Consider the following 25563-nt stretch of genomic DNA (forward strand, 5'->3'; position numbering starts at 1 on the left):
TCCCCCAGGAAGACTTTCTTGACAACTGTGAGCCCAAGTCTCCTTTTTTACCCTGAGTTTCTACTCCACACTGCCTGGCTTAAAAAAAAGAAAAAAGAAAAGAAAATAGTGCCGATGGCAGAGGCTGCTGGTTGTTTCCATATATCCTCCCTCGCCACCTGCCTTTAAAACAGACCCTCCCCTTTTTCTCAGGTTAGGGGGTGGGGAACGAGGAGGGGCACCTGGACAGGAGGCTGCACTTCTCAGGCTCTCAGTTAGGTGTGGCCATGTGACCAAGTTCTGACCAATGAGATGTAAGGGTACGCATCACGTGGGGTTCCGGTCTCAAAGGAAAGGGGGTGCTCTTCCAACCTCTCTCCCACGCCTGCTGCGCTCCCAACGCCTGGTGCATTGGTTGCCTGTGTTCAAACTCTACCTCCTTTCTGAATGTCCACCTTCTCTGCTCTACCTGGGGACTTCAAGGGTCACATCTTCCCACGCCTGTCCACAGCCTGTTGTAACTGTCTGACCCCCAGAGCAGGCTGGGAACCCCTTCCGGGTAGGGACCATGTTTTATTTGCCTCAGTGGAGCCAGCGCCCAGAACAGGGCCTAGCACAGGCAGGGGCTCAATCAACTTCCCTTAAGCCCTTGATGAGCTTCTGGTGTGCGGGGGCTTTAATTTCTGGGGAGCGCGCCACTGTTCCCTGCAGACCCCAGGAGAGTGAGCATGCATGGGGGAGCCCTCAGCTGCCAGAAGCCACGAGAAAGAGTGCACTTAGCAGTCCCGTGCTCCAGCTCTGGGAGAGGCCTCACGATGTCGTGATGCATTTTATGGACAGGGACACAGTCCCAGAGATGGATGGAACCTGCTCAGATGTTCCTGCCAGGAAAAAGGAAATCCACATCTTTGGGCGGGAAGGCTCGGGCTCTTTCCACCAGATTCTGCTGCCTTGAAGCCAAACTGCTAGCTGAGCATCAAGGACTTGAGGAGAGGAAATCTGGCCTTGGCCCCGGGTGGGGCGTGTGTGGTCTAGCAGACGAGGAAAGGTACTATTTTCCTCTTGTTTTACATCATGATGGTCCCCCAATTCGGCTTTGAGGAAACTACATGTTCACAACTAAATACACGTCAGTGAGAAGGCTGACCAGGGTGCCCCGGCCTCCCTGGAACTTGCACCCTGAGCAGTGTTGGCTCCTGGGGAGGTCTGAAGCTGGTGCTAGGCAGGGACCTGGAATACATTCACTGAAGGGGCTGTGTCCTGAAGAGTTCACCCGTTATCCCCTCCACTCAAGAGCCCCCAGCGCCTCCACTCTGATTCTCCTTCTTCCCACTCCTGCTTTGCCAAATACAAGCTCCCATACGTTCCTTTCCTACTTTATTTGGTTTCTATTGCTTAAAACCAAAGACTCCTCAATAATACAGTCCTGCTAAACTGAAATTCTACTCTCCCGTTTCCTATCAATTCCCCCAGGTGAACCCTTCTTACCGCCTGTTGGTCCCTCGGTGTCCCTTCTTCCTCTGGGAGAGAGAAATTTAGGGAGATGTTGATGGGAGAGATGAGGTCTTGAATGCATACCTGAGGGTGATGGGAATGTCACTTGTGTTGTGAGTTTAATCTTCCAGTTAAATGCTCACCTGGCTTGTACTTTACTAATGGTGAGATTCTAGCATCAGGTGTTTATAAATATGCCCGGGGTCCCTGCTCAGCATGAGTCAGCTCCCTCAGCCCCAACACCCATGGCCAGACATTGCTGATCAACCACCCCACCTTTCCCACCACTCCCAGGTGAGTCCTGACCAAAACCCCTGAATCTCTGTCAAACCGCTCTAGGCAGCCATTACTGAGGTTTGCACAAGAATATTCTAGAATAACTAGAATATCCTAGTTCCTTGAGAACAGGGATGGGTCTAGGCCTTTTATGTTATCCCAGTCCCTGGGAATACAAAACTGGCACTTTGTAAGCACCCAAATCATCTTCCCCTGAACTCCTTCACCAATGCGAAGAGGCAGGCATTATTGTCCCCACATTAGAGAGGAGGAACATAAGGTCAACAAAGGTAATCCAAGTTTCCTAAGGCTTAGAGCTAGGAGGTGAGCCCAAATCCATCCAATTCCCAAGTCCAAGGTCTTCCCGTCATGACACACTACCTCTTCTCTGGAAAATTTATGTTAAGAATCTCCAAATCTTGTGGGGGGTAGGGGTGAGTGCAAGGAAGCAGAGGGGCATGGAGTGCAGGTATGAATGACTAGGAGAGTGAGCTCAGAACTGTTAACACTGGGTGATGGCTATTTGGGGATTCACCGAGCTATTTTCTCTGCTTTTATATGTTTGAAATTTCCCCATAACAAAAAATTTAAAACGAACTTCAGAATCTTTTTGTTTTTGTCGGGGGGATGAAGGACAGAGGGAGAGGGAAAGAATCTCAAGCAGACTCCATGCTGAGTGTGGAGCCTGACCCGAGGCTTGATCTCACAACCCCAAGATCATGACCTGAGCTGAAATCAAGAGTTGGACACTTAACCAACTGAGCCATCCAGGTGCCCCCAAGCTTTAAAATCTTATACACCAATCCCATATCCAATCTCTTATTAAATATTTAAGGGATCAGAATAATTTACTATCAACTGTATTTTACACAGGACTGTTAGAAGCAAACTAAATTTGGGCATCTCAGCAGTTGCCCAAATTGATACTAAGAAAATCTTTTTCTGCGATGGATGTTAATAATAAATGACTATGGGTTCCTGGCAAAACAGGACACGTGCCGTGACTGAATATTCTGTAGCTATTCGAAAACTTATGAAAAGCTGGGTAGCAGCATTAATACATGATTTGCGGAAAAATTAGGGGAAAAAATGGGAAGTACTTTCTAATGGTAACGATGTTAAAACGCCTACGTCCATAGATTAAGAACTAGAGGAAACATGCTAACGGTATTATTACCACTGTTACATGAGGAAATGGTGGTGTCAAGAGACCCAAGGGCCTTGTGACCCAGCCGGACGGTGACCGAACTGAGCCTTGCACCGCTGTGGCCTGTCACCGCGGTCAGCTCCGCCACGCCCGCACTTCCTAGGGCAGCCCCCACGGCTCCCTTACCGGGAAGTGGAACCAGAACTTGGTGCAGGACGGGTGTCCAGTGACCACTGTGTGCCCGCTGAGTTCATGTCTCCCTCCCAGGAACATCCCTCGGCTTCTGGTCCGATGGCCATCCAGCTGCAGAGTGTAAGTGAGGTTGGCAACTAGGAGTCCTGGGCAGGGAGAAAAGGCAGAAGCTGAAGGGGCAGGGTGTGTGTGGGGGTGCCCTGGGGCCATAAGCAGCTGCTCTGGGAAATAGCACTGACCTCGAAATTGGAGGGTGAGAGGCTTGACCTGGAAGCAGACTGTGATGTTAACTCCTTCTTTCTTCTTGTTACTGGGTGAATAGGAGCATTCCACTTCGTGTACTGGGATCTCCGCCGGGGAGAAGGTTATCTGAGTGAGGATGTCCACCACGGGCCGGGAGCTGCAGAGTGGAAACCAGCGCTCTCCCTGGGCCTCAACTGTACTCCCAGTCAGACCTGGGGCTCCTTCTACCAGCATCCAGAGGACTCTAATCCCCAAAAGCAGACCTCAACAGCCCTGTCTCCTCGAAACAGTAATAATAATGGTAATTCATTAGGGCTTCCCAGTTCCTTCTAGACACCCTCTAACCCATTTTCCATATGGAAGAATGAGCTTTGGAGGAAGTGAGGAGAACAAGGAGAAGAAGACAGAGAATCCCAAGCAGGCTCCATGCCCAGGGCGGAGCCTACCACAGGGCTCCATCTCCCGACTCTGAGCTCAGGACCTGAATGCAAACCAGAGTCAGACGCTCAATGGTCTGAGCCACCCAGCTAAGTGACTGGGGTAAGACCACCCAAGAAGTAAATGGCCGAGCTTTGACCTGCATCCGGGTGACCAGGTTCTAGAGCCATCCCAGGCTGCTGCTTCTCTGGGAGGTTGTAATGTCAGCCTGGTCTGGGTTCAGATCCCAGTCCATCGCTGAATTGCAGCCGTGTAAAGCAGAGTAAGACATGAAGGCTGTGCAGGAGGAGAACCTCTCTGGTGGAGCTGGGGGGAAACCAGAGGAGTCCTACTACATGGGGAGCTGTTAGAAGGACGAGAGCTGTGATCATCCTCAGTCCTGTCTTACCTGAGCACAATCACCAGCCCCTCGGCTCCCACAGCCACATCTGTCAGGCCGTCTCCTCCGAGGTCTTTCACCCCATGGATGGAGCGTCCAAACCATCGAATTCCCGAGAACACCTGGGTCCCTTCGATCCGCTGAGACCGAGAGAGAAATTCCTGTTAAGCTAGGGAGAGGGCAGGCCGGAGGGTGGGAAGAGTCAGGCTGGGGAGCGGGGTCTGGGCTTGGAGGCTTCTGGGTGCCTGGGGATGGGTTTGGGGGGCCAGGCAGGGCGTCTCTCACCTGGCTTGGCTGGGGGCTCAGCGCCCCATGCTGCCCGTTGAAGATGTACACAGCCCCCTGCTCCTCCAGAGGGGCCCCTACGGCCACGTCCACCAGCCCGTCCCCGTTGATGTCCGTCAGGGCTGCGATGGCTGCTCCAAACCGCCCAAGCGGGTAGCCAGGGTCCCCCTGCAGCTCTGAGACCACTTCAAAGCCCAGCTAGGAAGGAGCAAAGTGACAGGCCCCACCTCAGTCACTTGGCCAGCGTTTGCAGGGGGTGGGCCTGCGTGCATGGAGAACGCTGAAGGAGGGCCGGGTGTGGTCTCTCACAGAATGGGCCCAGGGCCGCAGACTGACCCGGGCTCAGGTCCCAGCTCCACCCCTGGTTGTCTGGGTGACCCCGGGGCTTTGGAAGGTGACCCAGCCTTGCTGAGCCACAGTGATCCCGTTTATGAAGGAAAAGCTCAGGGTTTCCCAGAAGGTGACTCTGTGAGGACCACCTGAGGTGTCCTGTAAATAAAAGATTTTGCCCTGGGCCTGGCACACAGCCTACCCTCGCTGGGCACGGAGGCTCAGTTCCCGTGGTTCTAAAGGTCCGATCCACCGTGACCCAACAAGGAAAGCCTTTCAGGATAATTGGGACCTGGTTCAGCCTAGGAATCTGTTTCTCCTCCTACCTCCGTTCCATGTCTTGGTCCCCACCTGTTTTTTCTGGTAGATAAACACCCGGCCTCCTCTCTGCTCCCCATAGAACAAGGGGGCTCCGATCAGCAGCAGCTCTGTCTCTCCATCTTGGTCCATGTCAACGCCACACAGCTCGCCCCCGAAGTAAGAGCCAATCTGCAGGGAGAGGAGGAGGACGGAGGAAGCCCCGAGAGTGGGTATGTGCTTGCAGACAGCAGCAGCATGACTGGCGCCTTACCAGTCCCTGACCTGCAGAAGACCCCGGGGCCATGCTCACCTGGCTGCCATCTATTTTCTGGATTTGGTTCCAGTGTTCTCTGTCCTCTGACTCCTGGAACAGCAGCACCCGCCCCACGTGCTGGTAGCGGGGGGCTCCAGTGGCCAGCAGCAAAGTGAGCCTTTGGGAGGGCAGCAAGGTCACTGTGTAACCTGAGGGGGGTGAGCGGGAGAGAGAGAGAAAGAATGGGCAAGAGGGAGGGCAGGGGCTTGGAATCAGAAGCACAGTGGCGGCTGGAAGAAGGTAAAACCCAGGGACAAGAAAGAGCAGAGACTCTGGGAAACTGGGTTAGAAGCAAAGATGTTCTGAAACAGTCAGAGGACCTTCCCCAGAGAAAAGCAGCCATGAGCTCCGAGGGGCACACATCCCGCCATCTTGGTCCGAAACCGCATTTCTCAAACTGTGGCCAATGCACAGGCCCAGGAAGAAGCAGCCAGGAAACCTGGAGCATCTTCCCGAGCCTCAGCTGACCGGAAGGTTGGGAAAGGAGACTACACTATTTTAAAATAATCACATAACGGGGCCCCTGGGTGCCTCAGTCAGTTGGGCATCTGCCTTCAGCTCATGATCCCAGGTTGGGCTCCCTACACAGTGGGAGTCTGCTTCTCCTTCTCCCTCTGCCCCTTCCCCCTGTGTGTGTTCTCTCTCTCTCTCTCTCGCAAATAAATAAATAAAATCTTTAAAAATATAAAGTGAAATATAGTCATAAGAAGAATGAAAAATCTGCATGAATATTAAAAATAAGGCAGGAGACTTGAACACATTTTGTTTGGAGTTGTCTCTTCAGGCTACCCTCCTAGTCCACAGCTTGTATGGGCAGCGAGGTTTCTCCCCGTGAGCACGTTGCTGGGACGGCTGAGGAAATGCTGCCCGAAACTGGACCAGGGATCGCACTCAGGCCAGCACCCAACCATTAGGGATGCTCTGATTCTGGAAGACGACTAACGGACCCAATTTCATCTTCTCTGCTTAGAGTAGTGCCAAGGAGCGACACAAACAGAGCCATCCGAGACCCCACAGCGCAGGAGAAGAAGGGCAGAGAGGCTGAGCCCCTTTCCCCTCCATTTGTGCCGGTTCTTGGAGCACGGGCCTTGGGAACTTGCCCGTGGAAATCAGGGGCGAGGTTGTACTCTCAGTGCCGAAGCCTCCCAGCTGTGTGATCTTGCGCAATTACGCCGAGCCCTGAGGCTCAGTTTTCTCATCTGAAACACGGGATAGGACCACCCTCAACCGGGTGGTTTTGAGAATTCAAGACCACCATGTATAGAAAATGCTCAGCACTATGCTGGCGATGTCTAAACGAAGATCTGGAGGAGGGTAGCACCAGGACACCCAAGATTATATTGTATGTATGTATGTATGTATGTATGTTAGCAGGAGTTGAAATTTTTTTCTTTTTTCTTTTTTTCTTTAATCATGTCCATATACACACAATATATGCAGCGTGTGTGTGTGTGTGTGTGTGTGTGTGTGTGTCTTGTGGGACTGGTGCCTAACTAGAGAGTAAAATGTGGATTACTTTTTCTTGAACGAGCAATGTTGCTGGCTGGATCGAAGGACACTGGGGCACACAAAGCTCCTTGAAGGTGATAGTGTAGGAGCTAAGTGTAATAGGGCCGCCTGGGGGGGGGTTGGTCGGTTGAACAACCAACTTTTGATTTCAGCTCAGGTCATGATCTTGGGGTCCTGGGATCGAGCCCTGCGTCAGGCTCCGTGCTCAATGGGGAGTCACCTTGGGGATTCTCTCTTTCCCTCTGCCTCTCCCCCAGGCTTGTTTGCTCTAGAATGCACGTGCTCTCTCCCTCTAACAAAAAAATAAAATCTTAAAAATAAATTGAGTACATAATAAAGATACCTACTACCAGGGTTATAGTAAGAATAAAATGAGATAAAATTTGTCAATACATGTCATGCGCTTAGACCAGTGCCTGGCACATAATACTTAGTAAAGAATGTCAAAAGGGAGAGAGAGAGAAAGTCATGGAGGGTAGCTTTCTTTAGAAGAGTAGATGCAAGATGAATGGCACTAATTTTCCCAAGGAAATTATGTAATAAAGTCTTTGTTTCTTAGAGTTTATTTTTTTTTAATTTTTTAATAAAGCATAGATATATTTTAAAGATTTTATTTATTTATTTGTCAGAGGGACAGAGAGAGAGAGTGAGCACAAGCAGGGGGAGTGGCAGGCAGAGGAAGAAGTGGGCTCCCGGCCCAGCAGGGAGCCTGATGCGGGGCTTGATCCCAGGACCCTGGGATCATGACCTGAGCTGAAGGCAAATGCCCAACTGACTGAACCACCCAGGCGTCCCTGTTCTGCAAGTTTAATAAAGACGTGGCCCACCCCTATACACTGGTCATGGGTGAGGCAGGGTGAGAGGGTTTCTAGGTAGAGCCTGGAAGCAGTCCTATCCCAGGGCTCTTGAAGCCAGTCTGTGCCTTGACACAGGTTGACTACAGGAGCATGAACCAGAAGGGCTATGACCTCTGTGCACAAGACTGAAGCCTCTCTGTGCCGGAGACTGGCAGCCCCTTGGGTTGACCAGCAGCCCCAGAACTGCGCAGCACAAGCTCACAACAGGGACACCATGAGGCAGAGAGAAGCAACTGCAACTGTGGACTGACCAGGTGCCTTTGTTCCGCCCTTGGCATCTGAAGAGCCTTGGAGTTCATGGGCAATTCTAGAGGAGGAAGCCTCAAGGAGGACCCTCTGGTCCCCCTACTAATGAGGCAGGCTGCTGTAAAATGGACCTAGAATTTAATTTATGGGTAAGACACAGAGAGGTCGCTGACTAGGCAAGCTTAAACAAGCTTTCGATGGCATGGTTTGAACAATGCTGGCTGGCACTGGTCTACAAAGTGTGGTCCTTACCTAACTAGAGATTCAGGTTGGGGGGAATACTGGCTTGGTGTGTGAAAGCTGGGTAAAGAAGGTGGCTGGGGATACAGGCTCAGGGTTGGCTGGCTGGCAAACTGCTCACAGGCCACTTGTTCACTATTTGTAGGAATTAGCTAGCCCTGGGGGGGGGGTGGGCAGTGTCTCTGGGATTCGCAAGGCCTCAAGATGTCCAAGCATCATAAAATGCAGAAAACAAAAACATGACTACTACACAGCAGAGGAGACATTAAGGGGAAAATTAATAACATTATAGCCCTGGGCCACCTGGGTGGCTCAGTGGGTTAAGCCTCTGCCTTTGGCCCAGGTCATGATCTCAGGGTCCTGGGATCGAGTCCCGCATCAGGCTCTCTGCTCAGCAGGGAGCCTGCCTCCTCCTCTCTCTGTCTCTGCCTGCCTCTCTGCCTACTTGTGGTAAATAAAATCTTAAAAAAAAAAAAGAACATTATAGCCCTACTTAAACGCTCAGTTTGTTCATGCTGGTTGCTTAACTGCCTTCATTACGGTTTTGAAAGTTGTTCTGAGTGACCCTGGCCCCTCAGACCAAAGGAAAGCAGCAGAAAAGTACTCACCCAAATAGCCTGATCTTGCTTCCGGTGTCAGTGGCTCGTTCCCAACAAAATTATCATCCTGCAGGTCTGCCGTCAGGTCTAGGAAGCCCCCAGCCCAGTCCTTGGCTCCAACGGCCCCCACAACACCATGGCCCTGCCCAGGGAGGAGAGGAGCAGGCTTAGCCTCATGCACACAGCATCCTTCAGCCCACCCTCCCTTGCTTCAGGCCCGCCACTCACGTGGCTGAGGTCAGCACTGATCCCGCTGGAGGACAGCTCCATGTTGAAGGATGTCAGGTCCTGTTTGCTGGTGCCTAGGGACGAGGTAAAGAGAATGGGTGGACACTCAAGGAAGGACCGAGAAAGAAGCACGGCACTGGCCTTTGGGCAAGGTAGAAACCACCCGCACGACCGTCGGACTGGACAGTGATGTGGGCTGAGTTCAGTGTGAATCCGGGCAAACAAGTAGCTCTGTGGTTCTGCTCCCACTCAGGCTTCCCCACCACGTCACCAAATCGGGATGGTTCTACGTTCATAATGCATCTGCGGCCTTCTCTGAAGAGCGTGCAGGCCACCATACAGGGCCCAGTCATCCTCGCCTTTCGCCTGGCAACTGTCCTCGCTTACCCATTCAGTCCCTGACTTCGTTCTCCCTCTTGTCATGTCTTTTTTTCTGCAGAGCAAGCTGGAGTAATTTTTTGAAAAAATACCTATCAGACCACATGTTTCCGTTTCTCAAAAACCCTTCATCCCTTGCCATCGCTCTTTAGATCAAAACCCTAGCTGCTTATAAGGAACTGGAAGGCCTGGCCTCTCTCTCCCACGTTGTCTCCCTTGCTCATCAGCTCCTGTCACGCTGACCTTTTTTCTATTCCTCCGGCTTGCCGGCCCTTTCCTGCTTCTGGGCCCCACGCTGGCTCTTCTCTGACTTCAACGCTCTTTACCCACATTCCTCACGTGGCTGTTCGAGTCTCATCTTTCATGTCTCAGCTCAAATGTCATCTCAGAGTGAATTCTACCTCCATTAAAAAATAAAGCATCTAGAAAGCCTTTTGAAAAGCCCATCTAATGTGGCTTCCCCAGTGAAATCTTTCTATCCATTATTAATTTCCTTTACAGCACCTATCATCATCTCTAATTACCCTGTTCTTTTGTTTTCTACCTTTCTTTATCCAACCTGAATATGAGCGCCACGTTGACAATATCCCTGAGTGTATTTTTTTGGGGATTTTATTTATTTATTTAATGGATAGATAGCACAAGTAAGCAGAGCATCAGACAGAGGGAGAGGGAGAAGCAGGCTCTCCACTGAGCAGGGAGCCCGATGCGGGGCTCCATCCCAGGGATCATGACCTGAGCTGAAGGCCGCCGCCCAACTGACTGAGCCACCCAGGTGCTCCTGAATGTCTTATTCACAGTACCTGGTTAGTGCAAGCCTGAATTAATAAAACGAAAATCATCCCACCAGCCTTGCAAAGCTTCTGAGAGGATGGAATTAAATGATATGGAAAAAGTGCCTGTTACCTTGCAAAGCTTTCAAGAAACACAGCAATTACCATGATTCTGTTCGTTGTTCGTTCACTGCATAAATAATACTGCACATAATTTAATACAATGTAAGCTTCGGGGGCTCTGAGAGGGAGCAGACAGCCCTTAACAGCGGCACCCGGAAAGAAGCCCTCAGCCTAGACTCGGGTTCGGGGAGAACTTATCAGAGGAAGTGACATCTAAGATCCGATCAGAAGCATGAGTCAGGGCAGGTCAGGACAGACGATCAGAGCCAGAGATAACCAGCTCTGCGATTTACAGAGGGCCTGCGAGGTACCAAGCACTCTGCTAAGCCGGGGTTGGGGCTTGAATTGTGTTGTCTAAAAAAAAAAAAAAAAAAAGTTATTTTCAGGACCTAAGCTCTAGTACTTGAGAATATGACCTTGTTTGGAAATAGGGTCTTTACAGTGCAATTGAGTTAAAATGAGGTCACTGGAGTAGGCCTTGATCCAACAGGATCCAATATTTTATAGTGACCCTATGAAAGAGGGAAGTGTGGGTACAGAGAGACAGACATGCACAGAGAGAAGAGGACGTGAGGACAGACATGCAGGGACTTGTAGACACACAGATGACAGAAGTGATGCAGCCACAAGCCAAGGGATGCCAGGGACTGCTGCGGATGCCAGAAGTTAGAAGAGGCAAGAAGTGTTCCCTCCGAGACCTGTCAGAAAGAGCCTGCCCCCACCCGCCCCTTGACCTCGACTTCTGGCCTCCCAAAGTACAAGACAATAGATTCCTGTTGCTTTAAGCCGCTTGGTTTTTGGTACTTTGTTATAACAGCCCTCGGACACTAATACAACAGTCAAACCTCCCAAAGCTATGAGATTGGTATTATTAGCCCCAGTTAGCGGAGAACTCAGCAAGCCTCAGAGAGAGAAAGTAACCTGGCTGAGGCCACACAGCACAGGCAGAGTGCCTTCCTGAGCAGTCTGCCCAGTCCCATTATATACACCACTTGCTTCTTTAACTGAACCAAACACAAAGCCCGTGTCTTAGAACAGGGGCCCTCCCAGAGGGAATCCCGTAGCTTTCAGCAGACCGGGATTCCTGGGAAAATACCCCCCACCCAGAGTAAGTCCTCCATCCCGCGACTGCAGTCCAAACCTTCTCTTAGTGCAGACCAAGAGGGCCTGTGGGCTCCCTGCTCTTGGTCCCCAGCCCACTAGTCGGCCCTAAGTAAGCAGAGACAAGGGAAAATGAGGGAGCCGAGTGGGGGTGGGAAGAGTGGGAAATTCTACTTCTTCCACAGGCCTTGGTTAACAACAGCAAGTAGAGGTCAGTTTGGGGCCTCACCCTGGCCCCAGCTGAGTTTTATGAGGAAGATGGAATTTCAGGGGGAAACAGGCTGCTCCTCAAGGGGCCCTCCCCCAAATTCCCCCTGGAGGCCCTTTTTCCAGGAGAGCCTTTCTAACAGCCTCAGACACTCTGAGGTCCCGTTACCATCATGCAGCTTGTCGCTAGTCTGATTGTCCCAGATGAGCTTCCCTAAGCGACTTCCCCGCGCTCTCTCTCTCTGGGTTTGCCACTCACCCTCAATGACATAGATCTTCTTTTGCAGCTCAGTGAACAGATCTTTAAGTTTCTCAAATGTGTCCAGAATCTTTACAAAATCCTTTGCGGGTTTTGAGGCAAATTCATGGAGCCTTTCCTGACTTTCTTTGGTTGCAAAATGCTTCCCGATCTGTGAGAGAGGGAAGACTGGAGAGTTGGCATCCCCAGACTCACAGATAAGGCCCTGGTCCCTGAGGAGAAAGGGGAGTGGGGATCGGGAACAGGAGAGGCAGGATAGGACTTGGGAAGCGGCCAGAACCCGGCCATACCCCGATGATGTAGCGGGTGATGTCTTTGGCTGAGTCAATGTTGGCGTGGTCAGTGGCTTCCCCATCAGTGATGATGATAAGCACTTTGGTGGCATCTGGCCGGGCCCCCAGGTCTTGCCGGAACACCTCTGTCCTGTGTCCCAGAAGAGGTACATGTGAAAGACTCCCCCACATCATGAGGGCTCCCCCCACTCACTCAGCTCATTAAGTCACTGTCCTGTTGGTTATGCAGAAGCCCTTCTCCTATCCCCCAGGCAGGCAGGTGTTCCCAGACTTCCAAGTTCTCTTCTGAACTTCCTACCTCACCCCGGCTGCCAACCCCCCTCCTTCCAGACCGGTAGTCTTCGATGGAACTCTGGGTTGCCAGAGGTTGTCCTGGAGCCCATGGGCAGTGACGGGGAGGCTTTGTGAGGAGAGACCCTGGGCTTCCTACTCTCCAGTTCAACCACACAACAACTACCCTTTTGTTGGGTAGACATGTTGGGGATCCAGGTGGAATTTCAATATGGAAAATGGGCTCCACGGCTAGAGAAAATTGGGAAGTCATGCTTCCAGAACGAACTCATCTGGCAGCACCCCACCATCGATGGCCAGGCTGCCTGTAGGTGTCTCTGCTACAGCAAGTCTCACAGGGAATGGAAGTCACCTGTTTCATTTCAGTTTTCCCCAGATCATGAGTTCCCCCAGGGGAGGAACGTGCCTGATTTGCTCCTGTGTCTCTGGCTCCTGACACAGGGCAGGTGCTCAGCGCATATGACATAAAAGGGAGAAGGGAGTCCTGAACACTGGACAGGCCCATGCTCCAAAGTCGCACCTGCCCACGGCCTCCTTCTGGAGCAAGACAGGGTGCCCACAGTTTCTGTTGGGACAGAAGCTCTCCCTGTGCCATCGGATCCTTCCCTCCCCACCCAACAGCTCACTAGAGATGGACAATTAATCCAAGAGCAGCCAGTCTACATAGTCAACAGCCCTTGACTTATGACATGACCCGACTTGGGAGCAGAAGCTGAAAGTCACACAGTGGGGTTTGGGGGGTGGGGGCGGGGAGTGGCAGGTGGAGAAGTTCTGATGGGGCAGGGCCAAGGCCTCTTTCCCATCTTGGGTGCAAATTGTTTCTCCAGCCTCCGTCCACATGGACACGGCCTCTCATGGCTCCTGTTCATGGATTTCCACCCTGGTTTAAACCGCCATCACCTCTCATCTCTATTTTTCAATAGCCTTCTGCCAGGCTTTCCTGCTCCACCCCTGCCCCCTCCACAGCTTAACAGCCCTGCAGCCAGAGGGATCCTTCTTTTAAAAAAATTTATTTATTTATTTATTTGAGAGAGAGCACAAACAGGGGGAGAGGCAGAGGATGAAGCAGGCTCCCACTGAGTAGGGAGCCTGAAAGAGGGCTCCATCCTAGGACCCTGGGATCATGACCTGAGCGGAAGGCAGACGCTTAACCAACTGAGCCACCCAGGTGCCCCAGAGGGATCCTTTTAAAAACATAAATCAGATGATCACCCCTCTACTCAAAACCTCCAATGACTTCTCATCTCACTCTGAGGAAAATCCAAAGTCCTCCCTATGGCCTCAAAGGCCCTAAGTGCTCTGGACTCCCATGGTCTCTCGGACCTCATCTCCTACTACTTTTTGCCTTCACTTACTTCTCTCCAGTCACATTGGTGTCCTGGTTCTTCTTGGAACATCCCAAGCATTTACTATTCCCTCTGCCTGGAATGGTCTTCCCAGGTATTGGCATGGCTGCTTCCTCGCCTCCAACCAGTCTTTGTGCAAATGTAACCTTCCCTCATCTTCCTACTGCTTTCTTTCTCCTTATAAAACTTCCATCTTCGGGCGCCTGGGTGGCTCAGCGGGTTAAGCCTCTGCCTTCTGCTCAGGTCATGATCCCAGGGTCCTGGGATCGAGTCCCGCATCGGGCTCTCTGCTCAGCGGGAAGCCTGCTTCCTCCTCTCTCTCTGCCTGCCTCTCTGCCTACTTGTGATCTCTCTCTGTCAAATAAATAAATAAAAATATAATATATATATATTTAAAAAAAAAACAAAAACAAAAGCTTCCATCTTCTACATTATCTAATTTACACACTGATCCTATCTATTGAGTTTCTCTCCCCTAATATAATGTTAAACTGTCAAGAGAGTAGAGATTTTTGTTTCATTCCCTGCTATATTCCCAGAACCCAGAATATGGTAAACAACAACCCACAGGCCAAAGCCAGCCCACAGCTTGCTTCTGTGTATGGTCCATGAGCTAAAAATGGTGTTTACATTTCTGGGACCCCAGAATCCATATCTGTGCCATGTGATTTGATGCCTAAGGCAGAGCTGAGTGGACCTGTAGACACCCAGCCTCGGCCAATCAGATTTTCTCTCCTGGAAGCTGGAATTCAGGTTGTTCACCAGGACTGAGGAGCCAAGGCTGTCATTTTTTTTTTTTCTGGTGGACATGGCTTGCCATGTACCCACCAAAGCTGCTACAGAGAGAAGAATGAAGTGGACATGACAGGTCAAGTGAGCCTCAGAAGAAAAGGACTGGGAACACTTCTGTAGAGCCTTGAGAAGATTCATCCCATGCATATTTAACTTATGCAAATCCAGGTGTACATGCTTGGCGAAGAAATAAGAATCAGAAAAATAAGTGTCATGGCCCAGGAAATCCTTCCTGCTCTTTGACTCAATTTTTGTGTATGCCTAGGGGCAGCCTGAGAAGGAAAGATACAATTCTCTTATTTTCCAAATCGTTTTCAGGTTCTCTGGCCACTTTAATGTGTAAAGACAGGTATTTCTATTTTTAAAATTATTGTTACCATTATTATTATTACTATTTTAAGAGGCTCCTTGCCCAGCATGGAGCCTAGAGTGGGGCTTGAGACCTGAGCTGAGACCAAGAGTCAGACACTTAACCTACTGAGCCACCCAGGTGCCCCATAAGTATTTTTTTAAAAATATATAATACGGGCTCCTGGGAGTTGTAGTTCAGTCCACTGGCACTGCTGTGGCTTGACGCTGGCCTCTGTCTGTGGCACATGCCACTGTGGGGCTCAAGAACAGCCCATGGACGAATCCTATGAAGAGGTGGGAATTAGGGTCATATGGCAGGCGTGGCCATGTTTGGATTTCCAACATCCTCTCTGCTGGACTCTCATGGAAGATAAGTCCAGAGTGTAGTATTTTTCAGTGACCGTGATGACAGAAGCCCACCACAAATATGATCACCTGAGGCCATGGGATCCTCTAGTTGGGACTTCCAGAATTCCTTTGAAGGGAGAAACTGGAACAAAAATCCCCAGATTCCTGGCATCCACCCAGATGCCTGGGTGGCTCAGTTGGTTAAGCGGCTGCCTTCAGCTCAGGTCATGATCCCAGTGTCCTAGAATCGAGTCCCACATCAGGCTCTTTGCTCAGCAGGAATCCTGCTTCTCCCTCTGCCTCTGCCTGCCACTCTGTCTGCCTGTGCTTGCTCTTTCTCTCTCTCTCTCTCTGACAAATAAATAAATAAAATCTTTTTTAAAAAATCCCCAGATTCTAAGACACTACAGGAAGATTCACCTGGAGACAGAGGGTCTATGAGTGTCAGGAATGTGCAAAATCCTTCAGGGCAAAAAGGCAGTTTAACCTTGCACAGAGAATCCAAACTAGTCCGAAGCCTTTTGAGTGTACCTATTGGGGAAACAGCTTCGGGGCCAAGGGCAATCTTGTTACACATCAGCGAATACACCCAGGAGAGAAGCCAGCCAATCAGTGCCAGGACTGCTAGAAAAACTCTAGTCAATGAGGTAGTCTGGCCATTAGTGAGAGAACCCACCCTGGACAGAAACCCTATGAGTAGGCTATTTGTCAGAGAAGCTTCAGGAATCAAACCTTGCTGTTCATAGAAGAGTCCATAGTGGTGAAAAGCCCTATAAAAGTCCAGTGTGGAAAAGCCTTCAGTCAGAAAGGAAGGTGAATTGGTCACATCAGAGTCCACACAGGCCTGAAACTCTATGCCTGTACGAAGCGTAAGGAGAGTTTCCACACCAGGGAGCATCTGTCTCCTGCAAGGCAAAATCCACACAAGAGAGACACCCCAGCTGTGTGTCCCATGTGGGAAAAGCTTCACTCAGAGAGGGAGTTTGACTGTGCACCAACGAAGCTGCTCAAAAGACTTACTCTTCCATCACTCTCTTCAAAGGAGGTTCTCTTTATGAATGAAAAGTACAAAATCCTCAGATCAAGCAACCTATCCAATTCTACAGAATGAATGGAGATTCTTTCAGAAAGACCATCATTGAGTTGGGCAAACTGATTTTTCTTCTTTCCCCCAAATGAGTATGAAAAGTAAATATCTTGTTTATAATCATTAACCCCCAAAAAATCAAATAAAATGTACAATATGGCCCTTCAGCATAATCCAACTGCATTCATCCAGGCCTCAATTGAAACACAACCACCTGGTCTACCTCCGGGGGGAAGACCTTCTAGAGTAGATTTAGGAAATCAGGATATGCCAGCTTCCAATGAGGGACTCGAATATATTGAATTTTATGAATAATTCAAGGAATTCCTCAAGGAGAATTTTCACTAGCAGAGATTTTTGTTCACCTCCTGACTTCCAAAGCTGATCCCCAACTCATATGTGACCCAACCATGGCTGTCATGTTCACGATCACTTTCCAAGTTCTTAGCACTAGATCCTCATGAGGTTTGGCATTACTCCCTGTCCCAAAGGCTCATGATCTACCCCTGCGTCCTCCCAAGAATTGCCCTTGGGGATTTACTTAGTATGAAGTAGATTCCTGGACTAGGGGAGCCTGGGACACTCAGTCAGTTAAGCATCAGGTCATGATCCCAGGGTTCTGGGATTGAGTCCCGCAATCAGGCTCCCTGCTCAGCGGGGATCCTGCTTCTCCCCATCCCCGCTGCCCATTCCCCCCGCTCATGCTTTCTCCTTCTCTTAAGTAAATAAATAAAATCCTTTTAAAAAATGAAAGAACCTGGACTAAAATTGCTCCACTTGAATTCCTACAATAGCCTGCCCCTTGCTACACCCATCTGTTGAGTTCCTGTACCCTGCAACCTGAGGGGGTCTGTGCAACTGACATGTGGGCTGTCTCCCACAAATGGGGACTCACGCGACATAGTTGATGGCACCAAAGGTATTGGTCAGTTGGCGCATGTGTTCCACTTTGCCCAGCAGAACATCAGGGTTCTTCGTATTAACATAATCCAAGAAATTAAATTCTGTTTTGTGGTCTGTGGAAAACTGAACGGCAGCAAACTAGAAAAAGAAGGAAGAAATGAAATATCGCTTCATATCCCTTCCTGTTTTTCTGCTCCAATCTATTTCTTTTTTTTTCTACTTTTTAAAAAGATCTTATTTATTTATTTGACAGACAGAGATCACAAGTAGGCAGAGAGGCAGGCAGAGACAGAGAGAGAGGGAAGCAAGCTGAGCAGAGAGCCCGACAGGGGGCTTGATTCCAGGACCCGGAGATCACAACCTGAGCCGAAGGCAGAGGTTTAACCCACTGAGCCACCCAGGTGCTCCTCACCTTATTTTTAAGTAATCTCTGTCTCCAACGTGGGGCTCAAAACTCATAACCCCCTTGCTCTTCCAACTGTGCCAGCCAGGGGCCCCTTCTAGTCAATTTCTTATCTAGGACCTGCGTAACCCAACCCCACATTCCTGCCTCAGCATTCTTTTCAAAATGAAGTAATATATACACAAACACAGAAATAAAATTAAATAAACCCCTGATCCCTTATGTAATGCCATCTGCTGAACTCCTATCCTCTGGGGATGGTTCTGCTGAGGGACCCCGCTAAGCTGGGTACAGCTGGTTGGGCCACACATGCCACTAAGCTGAGGCTAGGCCAGTGAGAATCTATTCTCCAAGAGTCTGAAACTTGCAAAGGGAGGGGTTGGTGGAGAGGACGAGAAAACCTCCTGAAACTTTAATTTGTGAGCTTAGGAGCTTTCCACAGGCCCATGTGATCCAAAGAAGCTGAGGGAGTCAGTGTGTGGAGAGAGAAGAGGGAAGCAAAAGCCAAAAAGAAACAGAAATGAGAACTAACGAGAATCCCAGACACTTTCTACTTCCTAGTTTCTTGTCTCTTCCAGAGGTCCAGTCCAACTACGCCTTTAGGTTCTGAAGACACCTCACAGTAAATTTTTTCTTTTATGCCTTAAGTTAGCTCAAGCAGGCATCTATTGCCTACAATCAGGAGAGCTAATTAATATATTTACCTGGTAGGAAGAGTTGCTGAGTTTCTTCATCACATCTTTCATGAAGTCCACAATTTTCTCAAATTCATCTGTCTGCAAGCTCATTGAACCATCAAACAGGAACACCAAGTCCACGTTGCCCTTTATACATTCTAGAGAAGCCAGACACAAAGGGACTTGGTGAAGTGTCTCCATGGGCCCATGCTGTTTCCCTTATATGGGCAGCTACGTGGGAGAGATTTTTACCACTGGATCCCCAACTCCTTACCCTGATAACCAGGGCGCCCTTGCAGCACAGGACCCTTCAGATTCTGGTGGAAAATGTAACACAAGCCACTTAGGTAGACATTCTGGTCACACGTCCGAGATAGCCCAGGATCACATGCCTGAAGGAAGCAAATGTTCAAAAAAAGGGGTGGGGTGGTTCTTCTTCCTCTGTGTCTTCTGGGCCCCCTCAGCCAAGAACAAGAACCTTCAGAGTCATCACCCCCTGACCTCACTCCCTACAACCAACAGGTGATCAAGGCAAGGTAATTCTGCCTCCAGGTCTTATAGCTGCCTCTCCATCCCTACGACCAAAGCTGTGCGCCAGGGGAGACTCACTGCCTACAGGATAGAGTCTAAGCTCCTGAGCTGGGCATTCGTGCGTGTACAGTTGGGCCCTCTCCTACATTTCCAGGCCTATCCCCTTCCATTCCCAATCACATCTTGTTTTTAAGGCAAACACCTACTATTCCCAGAATATACAATATTATTTCTTTCATTTATGACCATCTTTCCTGCCAGACTGCAATTTCTCGAAAGTCCGGGCTCGTGTTATCTTTATCACTCACTCGTCTGACCCCGTAGGAGCCTAGCACGTTGGCTGGCATGTAAAAGTAGCTAAGTAAACAAGTCTCAGTCAATGCTAGCTAAATGCTTCACTCAGCCAGCCTTCCATCTGTCATACACCTGTGTCAGAAGATGCTGCTGGGATGAACTGTAAAGACCAGTGGGCTTGGAACCAAAGGGGAATTTGATTCTCACCCTGGCTCTACCTCTTTAGAACCATGTGACCTTGGTCAAGCCTCTTAAGCCCTTGGGTCTCATTTCTTTGTGTGTAAAATGTGTATAAGGATCCCTGATCCTTCCCGAGTGTACTGAAGGTTAAAAAAGAGAACTTTAGGCATTTGTGCATCACTTCCCAATTTCTGGGCATATTATGCAGACTAGTATTTATTTAATGGTTTATTTACTTCAAGTTTATTTTTTATTTAAATCTTAGCCTCATCTCAAGAAATCCGATCCCAGACATCATGAATTTGATGTGTCGTACAAACTATTAAATAAAAATACAACTATAAAACGTGAAAAGTCTTTGTACCACCAAAATTCATCTCTGTATGTCAATGGCCAAGTTCATATTTGGAAAAAAAATGACATAATTAAGGTCTAAAAAATAGCTGGCTTAAAAAAAATAGCTGGCTTATACTTGGGTTTTTAATAAACGCTGATTGAATCAGAATCTCCGATGCCTGTAATCTTCTATAGGATCTTTACTCAACTTTTCCTTCCTTCTTTTCCATCTGTCTTTCTTAGCATTGATTGATATCACACTACACAAGATTCTCACCAAAAGGTTTCCACTTGTGAAGTCTGTCGCCAAGGTCATTCCCAAGTACTTGGAGGTATAGCTGGAACCTGTAAGCGGCGGGAGATGGGTCTGGAGGAGCTTAGGTAATCCAGGTGTGGTGGGATTGCCTCAACTTGACTGGGACACCATTCCTCCCAGGCCCCTCACCAGTTACTCACCACTCAGGCTTACTGGTAGGCAGTGGCCAGGGTCTGGATGGCACTGATAGAGGTTTCCTGTGCTGTTCCCCTCACCTGGAGCTCCCACGACAACCCTGATGAGAAATCTCACCAGTGAGATGGGAATTGTCCCGTCTTCACCCACCCACTCCTACCCATTAGGGGTTTCAGATCCACAAATATCTCAGAACAATGCAGCCAGTCCCTTTCAGGGAGGCTCCTCAGTCCCTACCTCTTCCCCATCGAATACATCAAACTTCTAGAAAGTTAAGAATCTTTTTCATTCATAGTCTAGAAAAACTGAGGTCTGGAGACTGATGTGCCAGAAAGTCAAATTATGAGTTCATTCAATGAGTCATCAATTCAAAAGTCATTTATGGGGGGCGCCTGGGTGGCTTAGCCTGTTAAGTGGTTAAGCGTTTGCCTTCAGCTCAGGTCATGGTCCCAGGGTCCTGGGTCAAGCCCTGCGTTGGGCTCCCTGCTCACTGGGGAGTCTGCTTCTCCCTCTCCCTCTGCCCCTCCTCTCTGCTGGTGATCTCACTGCCTCTCTCAAATAAATAAATAAAATCTTTCTAAAAAATCATTTATGTCATAGCTACTACTTGCTAGGCTGGGGCATGTACTAGGGATGAGGGAGAAAAAGACACAAAATCCCCGCCATCAAGGCGCTCTCTGTCTAGTCAGAGCCCCCATGGGGAATCTGGAAGTGTTGCGAAGCCTTTTAGGGGCTGTGATATCTCCCCTTTTATCAGGCACTCGTGTGGGGATTTTTTTTTTTTTAATATTTTATTTATTTGACAGAGAGAAATCACAACTAGGCAGAGAGGCAGGCAGAGAGAGAGGGGGAAGCAGGCTCCCCGCTGATCAGAGAGCCTGATGTGGGGCTCGATCCCAGGACCCTGGGATCATGACCTGAGCCGAAGGCAGAGGCTTTAACCCACTGAGCCACCCAGGTGTCCCCTCGTGTGGGGATTTAACGACAGACGGTCCTCGTCCTTGAATCGGAGGGCCTCGCTCCTGTTTCCGAGAAATGTCACCGTGACTCTTCCACACGGGAAGACCCTGGGGCCCTACCGGTTCCCCGGATCTGGCCCACCCCGGGGGCTGGTGTCCTGGTCCCCTGTCCTGGCTCTGCGGGGCCAGGGAGGGCCTGGGGCCGCAGCTCACCCGTCTCCAACCTGCAGGACGCGGTACCCGAAATGCCTCCCGGCGTGTGGGAAGGAGAAGTTTTGCACGTGCCGCACTTCCAGATTGTAGCCGGAGGCCCTGGCTGAGGGAGACCAGGGGGTGCGGTCAGCCACTTCCGGCTGGCCAGTCCCCCGCACGTGCCCCCAGAGCCGCGAGCGCTGATTGGCCGTCGCCCGCGTGCCCCCAGGGGGCGGCCCACCCATGAAGACCCGGCTCTTTCCTCCCGGGTGCTCAAGCCACGAGCTCTGGAGTCAGAGCCCAACCTTCCCCCTTGGGCTTCCCCTTTTAGGAACTTGACTCGGGGCGGGGAGGGGGGAATCTGGAAGCAACGACGCCTTTACCACCCAGAGCCCGCTTGACCTCCCAGCAAAGAAGGAAGGATGAGGAGGCGGAGGTCCGTGGGACAGAGGCAGATGGAAGGGGCCCCTCAGGCGATGGGGTTGCCCCCTGGCAGGGTGCGTCTCCCTACACACCCACTTCTCCTTTGGGCCTGAGACCCGAGATATTAGCCTCAGGCTTCTGCCCGGGACTCATGGTTTCAGGATCCCCTATCTCTGTGGAACTGCTTCTCATCTAAGGCTCCCTGACTGCCCATGCCACCATGCACCAGTCTCTTCCTTCCATCAGCTCTCAGATTCCCCCATGTCACCCCCCACCTGAAGCAGCCCAAGCATCGTCTACAGGTCCCCAACTGTCCCTTTGGCAAAGAAAGAGGCATCCCTTTGGATTTCCCTTTGGAAAGAGGCATCGGGCCTCTTTCCGCGGCATCCTGGGATGGCAGAGAAGCTGCCCCGCCATTTGTTCCATCAAACAGACTGAGGCGCAGAAAGGGGAAAGGGCTGAGATGGTGGTCCACGGTCCTACCCCGAGCAGGACCAGACCCCAGCGACAGCTGCAGGTACCCATTAGCCATCTGCCTCCTTTTAAGACACCATTCCGCTTCTCTGTTGCCACCTGTGTCTCCCTTCTCTGTCTTCCCCCAGAGCGTGCCTCAACTTTGGACTCTTGACTTTCTTTCCTTTCCCCCGTTCCCTCCAACATTCCTGAGGCTCACTGCCACCTATGGCCCATCCCACCCCATGGCAGCTACTCCTTTACTCCAGTTCCACAAAGCCCTACTGTTTCTGGCCACATACACATGTCCCTTCCCATCCCGGCCCCTTTCCCCTTGCCTACCAAAGAGAAAAGCCCCGCACAGCAGTAGCCTCATGACGGTGACGCAGGAGTTCATCTTTCCAGCGGCTGGAGGGACCTAATCCAACACTCTGGTTTCAGAGAGTCCTGGGGATTTGCCGGCAACCCAGACAGGGTGAAAGAAGGAAATGATAATGCCCCAGGGCCTCTTACAGTGGGACTTTCTCACACAGGCGACAGGCTGGTGACACTGGGTGGGGGTGAGCCTGCAGGGGTTGTGAAACCACATGGGTTGGGAGGAAGTATAAGCAGGTTAAAGACACTTCCTGTGCCCGCCTGAGTTTTCACAGCATCCAGGGGCAGATAACACCGTAGGTAGATGTCTGCTTGTCCTGCCCAGGAGCTGCTGATCCCTTGTCTTTCACCAACACACAAACCGAAGACTCTATAAAGCTCCGCAGAAGACTTGTTGAAGAAGCTGTGGTACAATCATAATGGAATGCCACCAAAAAAAAAAAAAAAAAATGGGGGCACCTGGGTGGCTCAGTGGGTTAAGTCCTCTGCCTTCGGCTCAGGTCATGATCTCAGGGTCCTGGGATCGAGTCCCGCATTGGGCTCTCTGCTCAGTGGGGAGTCTGCTTCCTCCTCTCTCTCTGCCTGCCTCTCTGCCTACTTGTGATCTTTCTCTGTGTGTCAAATAAATAAATAAAATCTTTAAAAAAATGAGAGCGAAAGGAAGAAAAAATATATAAGGTAGGAAAAGAGAAGAATGACGTAGTTTTCTCTTGACATTGAACGATGCCCATTATACACCGACAAAGAAAAAGAGCAAGTTACAGATGGTATATTTAGTAACTTATTTCTATTCGAAAAACCAGAAAAAGAATATCCACAGAACGGGAGAAAATATTTGCAAATCCTATATCTGCTATGGGACTTGTATCTAGAATATACAAAGAACTCTCATAACTCAACAGTAAAAAGACAAATGACCCAGCGTTTGAAATGGGCAAAGAATTTAAATACACATTTTCCCCGAGGATGATATATAAGATTTTATTTTATTTATTTTAGAGAGAGAACACGCTTGCAAGTTGGGGGAGGGGCTGAGGGACAAGCAGACTCTCCACTGAGTGCGGAGCCTGACACGGGGCTCAGCACAGGGCTCCTCCATCCCAGGGACACCGAGCTCATGACCTGAGCCAAAACCAAGAGTCAGATGCTTAGCTGACTGAGCCGCCCAGGTGCCCCTGGGTGATGATAGGTAAACAGGATGATAGGGTAAACAGCCACTCACAGAGAAAAGATTGGTTCAGTATCACCAGTCCTTAGGGAAATGCAAATCAAAACCAAAATAAGATACCACATGGCTAGAATAAGAAAGAAAGAAAAGAACACAGAGTGTTGAGGGTGTAGAGAAATTGGAGCCCCTGTACGTTGCCGGAGGGATGTAAAATAGTGCTGCTGCTGTGGGAAACAGTCTGACAGTTTCTCAAAAAAAGTTAAACATAGAGTTACCACACAACCTAGCAATTCTAAAAGAATGGAAAATGGACGTTCATACAAAAATGTATCCATGAATACTCACAGCAGCCTTATTCCTATTAGCCCCAAACTGGAAACAATGCAAATGTCAATCAACTGATGAACAGATCAAGAAAATGGGCTCTATCCACACGATGGAATATTATTCAACCATAAAAAGCAAAGAAGCACCGATCCATGCCACAAAGGGGACGAACCTTGAAAACCTTACACTAAGCACATATTGTGTGATTCCATTTAAGTGAAATGTCCAAAATAGGTAGATCTACAGAGATAAAAAATAGATTAAGGAGGGGCAACTGGGTGGCTCAGTGAGTTAAAGCCTCTGTCTTTGGCTCAGGTCATGATCCCAGGGTCCTGGGATCGAGCCCCGAATCTGGCTCCCTGCTCAGTGGGGAACCTCCTTCCCCCTCTCTCTCTGCCTGCCTCTCTGCCTACTTGTGATCTCTGTCTGTCAAATAAGTAAATAAAATCTTAAAAAAAATAGAGTAATGGTTGCCAAGATGGGTGGGGGGAGTAGAGAATGAGGAGTAACTGCTAATGGGTATAAGGTTCCTTTTTGGGGCGGTGAAATGTTCTGTAATTAGTGGTGATGATTGTGCAACTTTATGAATATATTAAAAACCACTGAATGAGGCACCTGGCTGGCTCAGTCGGAAGAGCATTTGACTCTTGATCTTGGGGTTGTGATTTTGAGCCCCATGTGGGGGTAGAGATTACTTAAATTTTTTAAAAAATCTTTAAAATCCACTGAATTGTACACTTATTTTAAAATGGCAAAGTTTGGGGCACCTGGATGGCTCAGTCACTTGAGCAGCTGCCTTCAGCTCAGGTCATGATCTCAGGGTCCTGGGATTGAGCCCCACATCGGGCTCTCTGCTCAGCAGGGAGCCTGCTTCCTCCTCTCTCTCTCTGCCTGCCTCTCTGCCTACTTGTGATCTCTGTCTGTCAGATAAATAAATAAAATCTTAAAAAAAAAAAAAAGAAAAAGAAAATCAAAAGGAAGTGGCTCAGTCCCTTAGGCATCCCAAGCTTGGTCTGGGCTCAGGTCTTGATCTCAAGGTTGTGAGTTCAAGCCCCACACTGGCCTCCATCCACACTGGGTGTGGAATCTACTTAAAAAAACAAAAGAAAAGAAAAATAGGAGTTGAAATTGTGTGTGTGTGCGTGCTTGTGTGTGTAAAATCCAAAAGGACGTACAACCAAACTCCAAACAGTGGTTACTTCTAAAAGAATAAGGTTTCCATGTTTCTGTATTGTCTGATTATTTTTTTTACAATGAGGATGTATAACTTACGTAATTTTAGAAAATAAAAATAATTAAAAACACAACAGAATAGAGGAACTTGTATTTGTTTCTGGGAAAGTGGGAAGGCCCTTCAGATTCTCCCCGTGTTGTGAGGAAATCCTGTTTAGCTTGCAAGGCCCCTTCCCGTGTCATGGCCCGTGGGCTGTTTTTGCAGACACATTATCTCTCATCTGCCGGTAGGCAGCTGCAATGTGAGAAGTTGC

At 49.6% G+C, this 25563-nt stretch overlaps 1 protein-coding gene across 2 annotated transcripts in view; it reads right to left on the reverse strand.

The window, feature by feature from the left end:
- ITGAL (integrin subunit alpha L) overlaps positions 1–22754 on the reverse strand; it is a 38112-nt gene extending 15358 nt beyond the window's left edge. For both annotated transcript variants that reach the window (XM_045993816.1, XM_045993815.1), the window contains exons 1-18: positions 22549–22754; positions 21352–21454; positions 20185–20279; positions 20006–20073; positions 18662–18779; positions 18415–18545; positions 17300–17445; positions 12187–12319; positions 11897–12047; positions 9056–9129; positions 8837–8969; positions 5374–5525; positions 5115–5252; positions 4434–4631; positions 4158–4288; positions 3328–3488; positions 3083–3234; positions 1468–1557 (exon numbers count right to left, since the gene is read on the reverse strand). In XM_045993816.1, the coding sequence (XP_045849772.1) occupies positions 1468–1557; positions 3083–3234; positions 3328–3488; positions 4158–4288; positions 4434–4631; positions 5115–5252; positions 5374–5525; positions 8837–8969; positions 9056–9129; positions 11897–12047; positions 12187–12319; positions 17300–17445; positions 18415–18545; positions 18662–18779; positions 20006–20073; positions 20185–20279; positions 21352–21454; positions 22549–22603 (2229 nt within the window). In that variant the 5' untranslated portion in view covers positions 22604–22754. The remainder of the gene's footprint in view (positions 1–1467; positions 1558–3082; positions 3235–3327; positions 3489–4157; positions 4289–4433; positions 4632–5114; positions 5253–5373; positions 5526–8836; positions 8970–9055; positions 9130–11896; positions 12048–12186; positions 12320–17299; positions 17446–18414; positions 18546–18661; positions 18780–20005; positions 20074–20184; positions 20280–21351; positions 21455–22548) is intronic.
- Between the last annotated feature and the right edge of the window lie 2809 nt (positions 22755–25563).

This window comes from Meles meles, chromosome 21, assembly GCF_922984935.1.
Source record: "Meles meles chromosome 21, mMelMel3.1 paternal haplotype, whole genome shotgun sequence".
NCBI classification, from domain to species: Eukaryota; Metazoa; Chordata; class Mammalia; order Carnivora; family Mustelidae; genus Meles; species Meles meles.